Raw genomic sequence first — 12,062 nt, 5'->3', positions numbered from 1 at the left:
AAATCCCGGTCTCTCCTTTTTTCTTGAGCTTCTCCCCTGTTTCATCATCATCCCTTTCCATTTTGAATTATAGGTTTCTGCTTGTGCTATGTATAGGTACCTTAACTGTGTATCTCTGAAGTACGCCTTCAAATTGGGTAATCAACTTTAATTGCCACATGAGTTCATGTTTCTCCAGAATATTCAGGATGTCTCCTTCAAGATCACCCATGTCTGTGCGATCCAGGATCTGGAACTTAAAACCTGGTTGTTTTTTATGAAGAGAAAGGTGTTTGGCTAGTGCATTATTTTTACATCCAGAGCGGATTTCTGACAGATGACATGAAATCCTATGCTAGAGTTTATTTATAGTCTTGCCCACATAGAATGCATCACATTCATTGCACTGTGCCCTATAAATTACTTTTGTAGTTACAGTCACCCCCTGCACTGGTTTTAATGATCGCCTTTAAATAGTGGCAATAAAAACCATCACCTTGCTGTAAAAATATACAAAATGTACAATTAGTTTCACATCTTTTAGTGCTTTTCTCATATGGTCTAGGTTTAAATTCAACAAAACTTCTAATGTTCCTAGCCTTCCTATAAACAAATGATGGGGCTTCACCTAAGATGTTAATCAGAAAAGGGTTTCCTGTGACAATGTCCCAGTTTTCTTCAGTAATATTTTTGATACTGTGATAATCCAAAGTGTATGTCAGGATGCAGCTATTTTTGCATTTGTTATTCTCTGTGGAATTACTTAATATTTTTCTACTGGGGAGGTTGAGTGAAGGTTCTTCAGTCCTTTTCAGTTCTATAATGGGTTCCAGGATGTTTTTTAACATCTGACTTTCATAGCCTCTCACTAGAAAATTATTCTCTAAGTTGTTCAGGTTTCTCAAAAATGGTTCCATCTCTGTTGTGAGTCTAGCTAATCTATAGCCTTGGGACTTCACTACATTATACTTGGTTTTTGTAGGATGTAGACTTTTACTGTGGAGTAATAAGTTGACCCTTGTTGGTTTTCTGAATAGATCAGTGGTGATTCTGGTCACACCTTTTATGTGTAACAGCTTTTTTGTTACATGTATACACTGTTGAGTACAGTTGATGTTCTGTAGTCCTATCTCACCTTCTCCTCGGCTCCGACTCGGCCTATTTACTTGCTGGAAGACTTCTGGTTGGCTCGTGGCTAGGTAGCTATCCCATGGTGCTCCAGTAAAATCCCCAGATCTCGTTTGCCGCATCGACGAGTTCGGTTGCGCTTCTCTTTGGCTCTGGCTAAGTGATTGCATTTATTTCCACTTTTCCCAAATTGCTTGGCTCTGTTTAGTTTAAAATAGTTAAAACTGTTATTGTTTATAGTAGTTAACGTAGTTGTTATCAGTGTTGTTAGATTTTACTTGCGCCATTTGGTGCAATTTTTGGCCTTTGGCCCTTTCTAACTTGGTATCCCGTGTACTGGTTTTTCATAGATTAGTAGTGTAGGTGCCTTTTGTGCACTGTTATACTGTGTGTGTTAATAGATAGCTAGAATTTTTGGCGGTTTTCCGCTTTCTAATTAGCTGTGTTAATTAGCTTGTTAGCATTGTTTGATTGCTACTATTGTCAACAGAACTACGTTCTGTTTGTGCTTGGCATAAGCTTGAGTTTTTGCGAATTTCCCACTTATTACTGTGTTTACTGTTGAGTATGATACTTCTACTTTCTCTAACTTTCTGGTCTGTTTCAGTTAGAAGACCTTATCTTCCTTGCCCAGGCTAGGCCCATTTAAATTAGAGGACCTTGTCCTCGTGGTGTCTTTTCTTCCTGCAGGACTAGGCCCATTTAAATTAGAGGACCTAGTCCTCCTCTTTCTTTTTCCCTGTGTGCGTGTGTCCTCTACTGCATAATGTCTAAAGAGAGTATGGATCATAAGCCAATCTGGCTTTAAGAAATGTATTAAGTGCTCTTAAAAAATGTCTTAACGGATGGCCACGGTAACTGCATTTACTGTTTAGGGGCCATCCATTTACAGGCGACCTGTTTATTTTGCCACGTTTTCAGTCCTAGGGTGTTGCAGGAAAGGAAGAACAAGCTCATCCTAAAAGGTATTAAACCTTCCTTTGAGGAAGATTTGTTTAGTTTCTCCTCATCTTCTAAATCCACTAAGGGAAAGTCAAAATCTTGTAAGAGGCCCTCCCTGGCACCAGCTGGTGTCTCGTAGCCACCTCTTAAAGTTTCAAAAACAAACAAGGCCACTGCCTCATCGGCTCCACAGACCTTGGGGCCGACTGAGAGCGGTATTGTTATTGCAGGGTCGGTTCCAAGTATTTCGGAGCCGACCGCTGAGACTATTTCTCGGAGCCACTCTATGGACCCTCTACCAGCCTCCTTGTTATTAAAGTCTCCTATACCTCAGAGATCCCGATTTCCTACTCTGTCATCCAGGTCTTCCAGGAGTTTATCGAAAGAAGATGTGGAGAGGGTAGGGCTGAGACTTTTGAAGTCATCTGCTTTGCCTAAATTGTTGTTGGCTCCGACCCAGTCAGTTCTGGAACCACGCAAGTCCTTTCAACCCTCTGTAATCATTCCTCCTCTGAGCCATGCTGGTCTTCTGGAGCCGGAGTGCTTGGTACCACTGGTGGAACCTTCTGAGTTCTGCTCCGACACTTTCGGTGCCGTCCGTAGTGTCTAGTGGCCGAAGCTCTCCGACAGGGATGCTTGGAACTGAACTTCTTCGGTTCCGAGTCTTCCTCTCGGTGCGTCGGCTAGTTTGAGTCTATCTTGGAGCCGATGGCTCTGGAGCCGACAGCATCCTCAGTCTCCTCAGAGCCGGGGTGGTCCTCGGAACCAGAGAGGTTTGCATTTAAGATGATGAGTGTGCTGTCCCGATCGTCAGCTCCTACCAGAGGTGCCGGCACTCTTCCCCCTAAAGCACCTACTTCTGCCTCAGCTCCTACTCCCTCCAGCGGCAGCAGAGACCCTCTGCCTCAGGAGCCACCGGCTGTTGGCCCCCACTCTTCCGAGACCTCCAGGGAATGTCCTTCTGAGGAGCCTCCATGGAAGAGGACTTGTAAGAGGAAGCATGTCGACTCCCAGGATGAGTCTTTGACATCTGACACTGACCTCGAGGAGTCGGAAAGGTTCCCCAAGTCGTCCTGTGATGATGTCTCCTTTGTAGACATCCTGGAGATTCTTAAACAGAGGTGCAACTGGCCCATTGTCACCCCTTCTGATGAGGAGTCTGTGTACCTGAAGGCTTTCAGGTCTCAACCTACTGCCTCTTGGGTGTCTCCACCCTTGAATGAACTGATGGATTTAGTTAGTCGAAAGGGGTGGGATACTCCTGATGCCGTGGAGCCAGTCCCCAGGAGACTGAGCAAGTTCCTTTCTGCCCCTCCAGGAAAAGATTTTTTATCTAATGGTGTGCCTGTAGATACCATGGTGGTGGCGGCAGCCACAAAGAAGGAGCTAGCTGAGACTTCTTCTGTTCATCTGCCGAATAAGGAGTCTCGAACAATGGACAGATACGGGAAGCATATCTTTTCTACAGCGGCATTTAACCTTAGATCGCTGAATTACCTTACTCATTTTACGAGGCTTCAGAGAGATCTCCTTAAGGAGTTACAAGGTACATGTACTGAGGGAGTCAATGACAAGGTTTCTGCCCAGTTGTCCACCTTGAACTCTATTGTCAACTCTTCCATGTGGCTTATTTCGAATGCAGCCGATGGAGCGAGTAGAGCAGTGGGTTCAGGAATTTCCCTAAGGCATCATTCCTGGATGCGTTTGTGTAACTTTGCGGAACCATTTAAGTCTACCTTTACCAATGCCCCCTTCGACGGTTCCTCATTGTTTGGATCCAAAGTAAAGGACACTCTCACTCAGTGTGAGCAAGAAGGAAAAACACTCTCTGCCGTGGGAGTACTTTTACTATTCCCTCTAGACCATAACCTTAGGGTCAGAGGGGGCGGTAAGATGTGGTTCAAGAAGTCTCAGAGCTTTTTCCAGGAGGCACAGGGTTACTCCTCCTTCAGAGGCAGAGGATGAGGAGGAAATGGTAGACACCGCCCTAGAGGCAGGGGCTGTCCACAAAACCAGGGAGGTCACGATTCCTTTCAGGGCCGGCCTTACTAGTGCTCCTGATGTGGGGCCCGATTGTACTTCTCTGGGGCCGGTCGGCGGTCGCATTTCTTTTTATCCAGAAGCCTGGCTAAGTATCACTCAAGACAATTGGGTACAAAGAGTTATTACCAGAGGTTATGCCATACCCTTTTCTCTTCCACCTTTTGTTCCCAAGAAGATCCCAGATGTTCCACCCAATCACAGGGATCAGGCAATTGTGGAGGTTAACAAGTTGCTGTCAAAAAGAGTCATCCAAACCATCCCAGCAGACCAAATAGGATCTGGAACTTACTCCAGGTTCTTTTTAGTGCCAAAACGTATAGGGTACTGGAGGCCCATTCTGGACCTCAGCAGATAGAACAAATCAGTAAGTAAAGACAAGTTCCGGATGGTAACACTGCAGTCTATACTCCCGTTGTTAGGGAAAGACAATTGGATGTGCTCAATAGATCTCCAAGATGCCTACTACCACATAAAAATGGACAGGGCATCAAGGAGTCATTTACACTTCCGGCTGGGAGCCAGTCACTACCAGTTCCATGCTCTGCCCTTTGGTCTCACCACAGCCCCCAGGGTGTTCACCAAATGTATGGCAGTAGTGACAGCTCACCTGAGACGTCAAGGATTCCAGGTGTTTCCGTATTTGGAAGACTGGCTTCTGACCGCCCCCCACCAGGCATCTACTCCTTCAGAGCAGGGACGCTACTATTCAGCTTTGTGTCCAGCTGGGAATTTCTATAAATTGGAAAAAATATGTCTTATTGCCCTCTCTGTGATTTTATAGGCGCAGAGATAGACACGGTAAACATGGTGGCTCGTCTTCCTGCCGAAAGGGCACAGAACCTGGTTCTTCAAATTCAGCGTCTTCTCCCCTTACGAAGGGTCAAAGCCAAGATTATTCTGCAGCTCCTAGGGACCATGGATTCCACCATACTATTAGTGCCACTAGCCAGGTTACACATGAGAATTCTTCAGTGGCTTCTGTCGTCCCAATGGTCCTTTCAGTATCTTCCATTATCCCATCACATTCTGCTGACAGAATCTTGCAAGAAGGACCTCCTTAGGTGGACATTACCCAATCAGCTGACCACGGGCACTTCATTTGTTCCTCGACAACTCGTTGCCACTGTGGCCACGGATGCCTCACAGATAGGGTGGGGAGGCATTATCTAGGCAGGACTGTCCAAGGTACATGGCAAAATCATGAGGCTTACCTGCATATCAGCGTTCTAGAGATGAGGGCGGTGCTCCTGGCATTGCAAGCACTTCATGACCTTCTTCCTCTGGAGACTATTGCAATACAGTCAGACAACATGTCGGTAGTATGGTATATCAACACATAGGGCGGAACCAGATCTTACCCACTTTGTCGAGATGCCATGCGAGTTTGGAAATGGGTGATACCTTCCCCGCGTTTTCTGGTGGCAATGCACATTCAAGGGACAACCAACATGATAGCCAACAAGCTCAGCCGGGCAATCCTGATGCCTCACGAGTGGTCTCTGAAACAGGAAACAGCAGAACAGATTTTCTGCAGATGGGGACAGCCTTGTTGTGATCTCTTTGCCAGCCCAATCAATGCCAAATGCAGCAGCTGCTTCTCCCTCATCCCCCCTCCGGGGCAGTCACCGAGAGATGGACTTGTTCACGATTGGTCCCTGGGTCTCTTGTATGCTTTTCCTCCCTTTCCTCTCATTCCCAAGGTTCTTCAGAAAGTGAAATGGCTGGGAAGCAAACAGATCCTCATTACTCCTTACTGGCCTCGTTAGGTTTGGTTCCCCTTCCTGAGGCCTCTTCTCCTGGACAATCCCTGGATTCTGGACCCAGTTCCAGACCTATTGGCTCACATGTCAGGTTTGCTTCACCCCTCCTTACACATCCTCAATTTGACAGCGTGGCTGCTCCAGTTCCATCCCTAGTCGGGCTTCACGACTTCTCACCTGCCGTAACTCATATCCTTATGTCTTCTCATAAACCTTCCACTAGGAGACTATATTCCAGTAAATGGAGAAGATTCTGTCTTTGGGGTGGAGAAGATGGATGTTGACCCCTACACTGCCTCCATTCCAGTGGTTTTGGAATTCCTTTCTGAGCTTTTTCACCAAAGATCTGCGGCTGCCATTATCACAGTTCAATTGGCAGCGATTTCAAATTTTCATCTAGGTTTTCCAGATTCTAACTTGATGTCACATAAGCTGTGCAAACCCTTCCTTAAAGGTGCCACTTTGTTAAGACCCCCTGTTCAAGAACCTGTGGCCTCATGGGATTTAAATTTTGTGTTATCTAAATTAACATCTCCGCTCTTTGAGCCTTCTCATTCATCGTCTTTGAAATTTTTGTCTTGGAAGACGTTGTTTTTGGTGGCTATCACGTCAGCCAGATGGGTGTCAAAGTTGCAAGCATTGGCTGTTAAACCACCTTATCTGATTTTTCACAAGGACAGGGTGTCCCTTCGTACTAATCCCTCCTTTGTCTCCAAGGTCTGTTCCCATGCCACTTTGAATCAATCCATAGAACTTCTGGTTTTCTTTCCAAATCACTCCAACGCAGCTGATTACAGGTTTCACCAGCTGGATGTCCGTAGACAATTATGTTTTTATTTGCACCAGACTAAAGACATCAGAAAATCAGATCAATTATTAATTTCCTTTTCTGAATCCAGGTTGGGCTTACCAGTTTCCAAAGTAACTCTCTCTAATTGGATTTCTAGCTGTATAGCTTATGTTTACAATTCTGAGGGTGGACCTTTACCCTTTAAAATCAAGGCTCATTCTACCAGATCTCAGTCTACCTCTGCAGCCTTTCAAGCCAGGGTCCCACTTGATAATATTTGTGCAGCAGCTACGTGGGTTACCCCTCACACTTTTATTACGCATTACAAATTGGATTTAACCTCCAAGGGTAGAGCATCTTTTGTTTTTTTGGTACTCAGTAGTATTTTTCCTTCAGCCACCCAAGAATAAGGCGCTAGGGACGCTGTCTCATATGTAAGAATGAAGATGAGCTAGGACTACAGAACATAAAGAAGTTATGTACTCACCATAACGTCCCATGTTTGTAGTCCATCTCACTCTTCATTCTTATGAACCCGCCCTCCTGCCCCATCCTGGAAGTACCTGGAGACAGAAAAATGTTTATTATGTATGGAGACATTTTAGTATTGGCTTCTTTCTGTATGTTGTTATTATTTCTTCTAGTTAGCAGCAAACAAGATCTGGAGATTGTACTGGTGCACCATGGGATACCTGCTTAGCCACGAGCCAACCAGAAGTCTTCAATTTTGTAAATAGGCCGAGTCGGAGCCGAGGATCGGCTCCAATCCCATATGTAAGAATGAAGAGTGAGATGGACTACAAACATGGAACATTGTGGTGAGTACATAACTTCTTTTTTCTTGTCATATGCATTTCAGCCTATGTCACATCCTACAAAACTTTGTTTTATTGAAAGCTCTCAAAAAAAAAAAAAACAACCCCACATCCCAATACCCCGCTAAAACCTGTTAACTTAATACTAACACACAAGTATGTACGTCTTCAAATTGTGAATTTTAACCCTCCTATTAGGAGCCATTGTACCAAATGGACAGCCACACTCGCAGTCTTGAGTTAACCTAAAAAAAGGTTATCCATGCTAAGATGTGTGGTACAACTTGTTCTTCTACTAAGTGCTTACTGGTTTTATCTTATCTTTATAGGTCTCCCAGCTGGGAATGCACTTGAATGCTTTGAGAAAACATTATCTCCCAGGCATTTCTCTTTATCAGGTTGTCTCCATGCAGACATGAGGACCAGATACAAAGTTGCTACTAAATATACATTTATTTGCTAGTAAAATGTTCTTTTTCATTTACTTGCTTTCTTTTAAAACTTGTTACTAGATCAAGCTAAGGCCTTTAATCTAGTCATTCCCTGCGCAAGAATGAGAAAAAGTACATCAGATTTTCTTTTGTCATGCTCTTTTGACCAAATGTTTCTTCTTTTTTTTTGGATTGCATTGCCTACATTTCCTAAAACTGAACATGGAGAAAGAGAGAAGAAGGGAGAGAAAAACACAGGAGCACCTGTTTACATTAGTATCCCCATTACACTTAGAAATAAGTGAGAAAAACTTTACTTTATAGCATGCAAAGAAATTCATCCACTATAAAAATGTTACTAGTAAGAAAAAAAAATGTCCTTAAAGTTAACTTTCTCCCTCCTCTTCCCCTCTCCTAAGTATTTTTCCGAGCATTATGACATGAGGTAAGGCATATGCTTTAGAGTCCCCTACAAGTTTAATAAAGTCCAGAAAAGTCCAATATTTCCAGATATTCTTGTTCTGTCATATTTCTATCCTATTTCACAAAATAATTATTGCTTTGTAATCTCACATTTGTCAGTTTCCAAGATACTGGTTTTATTCCTGTTCATCTCCATCTCCCAAATCCTGTCGCTGCTTCATTTCCAACGTACACGCGATTCTTCTACTCACCTCTTGTGCTTTTTTCCTTCTCCCAAGTATTTTCCATTGAAACATTGGGAAATATTTCACTAGCACAGTCTGTCTGTGATCTTTATTACCAGAAGAACAAGAAGCAGAACCTCCTTTTGTTTAACAGCTCACTTTTTATTGGACAAACTGGTGTATTTCTTCCTTAGCATGTACTGAATCAAAAATGATTTTGTCCCTCCAGGACATAAATATTTTAAGATAGCTGGGTACAACAGTTTGACTCTCATGCCTGTTTCTTGACATTCCCTGAATAGCGGAATACAATTTCTCCTCTTCTACCATGTGTACAGTGAGTAATCATTCTTTACAAACACTCTGCATCTCCCACTTTTAGTACTTTGTCCTTACGCCACATTTTTGTGGGAATCAACTCTTTCTGCTGGTAGGATTATATATTTACTATTACAGGTCTAGGTTGCTTTCTCATAGCCAGGTTTGGAGCATACACACGATGTGCCCTTTCACTTAACAGCTCCTGCTGTGGAATACCAGTCCAGTTGCTTATTTGTGCTTTCATAAAATTCACACAGTCTGTTCCTTCCAGCTTCTCTGGTACAGCAGAAAATCTCAGGTTTTCCCTATGCGATCTGTCCTCTAATTCTATTTTATTTTTTGAAATATTTCTCCTTGAGCAGCCTCATATTCAGCCATCCTTTTCCTTATTTCGACCTCTGATTTTCACGGTTTTATCACCTCATCAAAATATCTGTTTAAAGCTTCTTCCATCTTTTTCAGTTTTTTGTTATTTGAGTTGATATACTCCATCAGAGTTTCATTTATTTTAATCAGGTCTGTGTACATTTGTCTTATACTTTACTCTAGATTACTGGAAGTCATGTCTGGCATTTGCACTGCCTTTTGCAGAACAGCTGCAGTATTCTTTCCAGTCAGCTTTTTTCCTTACCCTTTGTAGCTGATTTTCTTTCAGATCCTCTCCTTTTCTTTTTTTTTCTGGCATCCAAGCAGTGCACTTACTAGCCAGTTACTGAAATTTACCCAGGAAATATTAGTCTACTGGTTTCTCTGCTGAGTTTCTGTTTTCACACTAGGATAACTAAATTAAGCTGTTCCTCAGTATACAGACATTTTGGAAATCCCCTCTTTTTGCAGTCCCTTAATCAAAACTCTACCTGAAATATTGCATACACCCTCCAGACCTCTTTACTAATGCTTGTTAACCCTAACCCCAACCATCTACCTTAGCTTAGTAAAGCCATCTCCGTAACACTACCACTACACAGGATATTCAGGCACACACCACATACATAACAGCACACATGCTCAACGCAAAAGGTTTTTCATTCCCTAATCCTTATTTTGACCCTAACCTGCAAACACCCACGCTTAACTGTAATACCGAAACTTTGATAAATTCAGATGTTTTACATTTAAATCCTAAACTCGTACTTACATTACCTGTATGTGCTCAATCACTCTTTGACATATCCAGCAGTTGATAAGTGCTGTCAAGTAAGTTTTTACCCACAGTTTGAGATACTATTTTTGAATTTGGTAAATGTAATAGTTTTTAGGCATTTCTGTTGAAAGCAATGAATTATTAAACAGTAGTTAAAATGATTTTAATATTGATTTTGGAATAAAATGTCAAAAAATGTCAAACAGCAGTACATTAATGGTATTGCAGCTAGTCACTCATTAGAGTTCTAAAGAGGCTTGCAAAACCATTTAAGGAATGAAAGTTGGTTGGCTGCCATTAATGCATCTGAAAAGTAAATTGTGTTTTCAGTGCAGCTGTTAAGTTATGTTTGAAAAGTGACTGAAAGTGCAGATAGTGTTTGTGGTATTAAGTAGCCACATTAGTACATAATGAAGTAAATTTTAAGGAATTATTTGTAGTAGTTCATTGCATTTGTTGATGACTTGGAACTGGTCTAAAATGTACCAAAATGTAAAATATTTTCCTTCATAACTGTAACTGATTTAATAAAAATATATGTATGGATGTATTTATTTTACAGTGTAGACAATTCGTAGGACTGGCTGGTTGGCCTAAAACCTTTATTCTTAAAATTATAAATCATAGGAGCTATACCAGTTCTTAATTAACCGTCTCAGTATAACCATGTTCATGTGAACTAAGTTTACAACAATTTATGTTAACATAAGGAGTCATTGTTAAAGAGTTGCTAATGGAAGTCATCATCTCTCTCAATTTAGTGAAATAGTAGAAGTGTTGAGATCGAGTTAACATGTTTATGGTTGGAAGACATGATTTAGTATAGCTACTTGTTTTTAGCCTAAGATATATTACTGTTTACCTTTTTGCAATGTAATAATCAAAGCAAGTTGGTTGGGCCTCATGATAATCGTATCTTTTTTTTTTTTTTTTTGGCAGGGTGTCTTAAGAATTAATTTCATTGAAGCTCAAGATCTAGAGGCAAAGGACACCTATCTGAAGGGAATTGTCAAAGGGAAATCTGACCCATATGGAGTCATTCGAGTTGGTAACCAGGTCTTCCAGAGCAAGGTCATCAAAGAAAATCTCAACCCAAAGTGGAATGAAGTTTATGAGGTAAAGTACAAATAATCTTGTAAGCAGGCTTTCTCTTCGTACAAACATTTGGACATTTTGTGTTCTTGAAGCAGGTGCTTTTTAAGATATGCTTGCACTGTTTTGTTGCCTGAAATGAAGTACATTGTTCATTAACACTCTTTAAGCCACCCGGAAAAAAAGTGCTTGAACTCAGCAAGATCCAGAAGTGCCACTGTGTACCACTCTGCAAGGTCCTGTATATCATTTAAAGGTTGGGGTAGTGTTAAGATTTATTTTAAGGCTACAAAAATGAAGCTTCTCTGTTTTTTTCAGTATGTCTGTACAGCAAGCTGGATGCATTTGAGTCGTCAGCAGGAGAGGCTACTAGTAGGCTGCCATAGGGCTGCATGGATGGACAGAAAAGGGTATCTCTGTTCATGTTACACCTAGTAAAAGTTGTATAGAATTTGGTTGAGACCAGGCCATAATGACGTTAGAGTATGAGTTACTTTTGACTGAGAATGCCAAGAAAATGCAAATATATAGTACTGTTTAATGGTAGCAGAGAAAAAGAGGCAATTGCTGCAGTTTTGGAATTGGGAACAGAAGATGGTGTTGGGTGAAATTTTGTCTTGAGTTAAACTTAAGAAGACTATTTGATTGGAGGAGAAAGACAGGTACTTGATTTCAGCAACTAAGGTCAACAAATTGAAGTGGATATTTAGTGCTTGTAGTGCTAAGATGTATTGCTGAATCAGTAGAGGAATGATTACTTAAGAAAAGTTTGATAAGCATGGCATATAAGAAAAAACAATAACAGACAAAATAAGACATGGCTGGGCACAACATTTGGAGTGATGGTTGATTGGGAGGAATAGAAACAATTTTATTGGATACCTAAATATGCTGCAAAGTACAGACAGTTTCATATCTTCATTTGGGATTGTTTACATAAATGTTTTCTTTAGTCGGGTTGCTCTCCAGC

General features: G+C 41.7%; 1 protein-coding gene across 1 annotated transcript in view; it reads left to right on the top strand.

The window, feature by feature from the left end:
* Positions 1-12,062, top strand: part of ESYT2 (extended synaptotagmin 2) — an 813,806-nt gene that overhangs the window by 176,990 nt on the left and 624,754 nt on the right. The window contains exon 4 of the mRNA XM_044063428.1: positions 10,940-11,116. Coding sequence (XP_043919363.1) covers positions 10,940-11,116 — 177 coding nt within the window. The remainder of the gene's footprint in view (positions 1-10,939; positions 11,117-12,062) is intronic.

This window comes from Protopterus annectens, chromosome 2.part1 (genome assembly GCF_019279795.1).
Source record: "Protopterus annectens isolate FY-2018-M chromosome 2.part1, PAN1.0, whole genome shotgun sequence".
In the NCBI taxonomy this organism is placed as follows: Eukaryota; Metazoa; Chordata; order Ceratodontiformes; family Protopteridae; genus Protopterus; species Protopterus annectens.
This window is presented reverse-complemented; position numbering and strand designations above follow the sequence as displayed.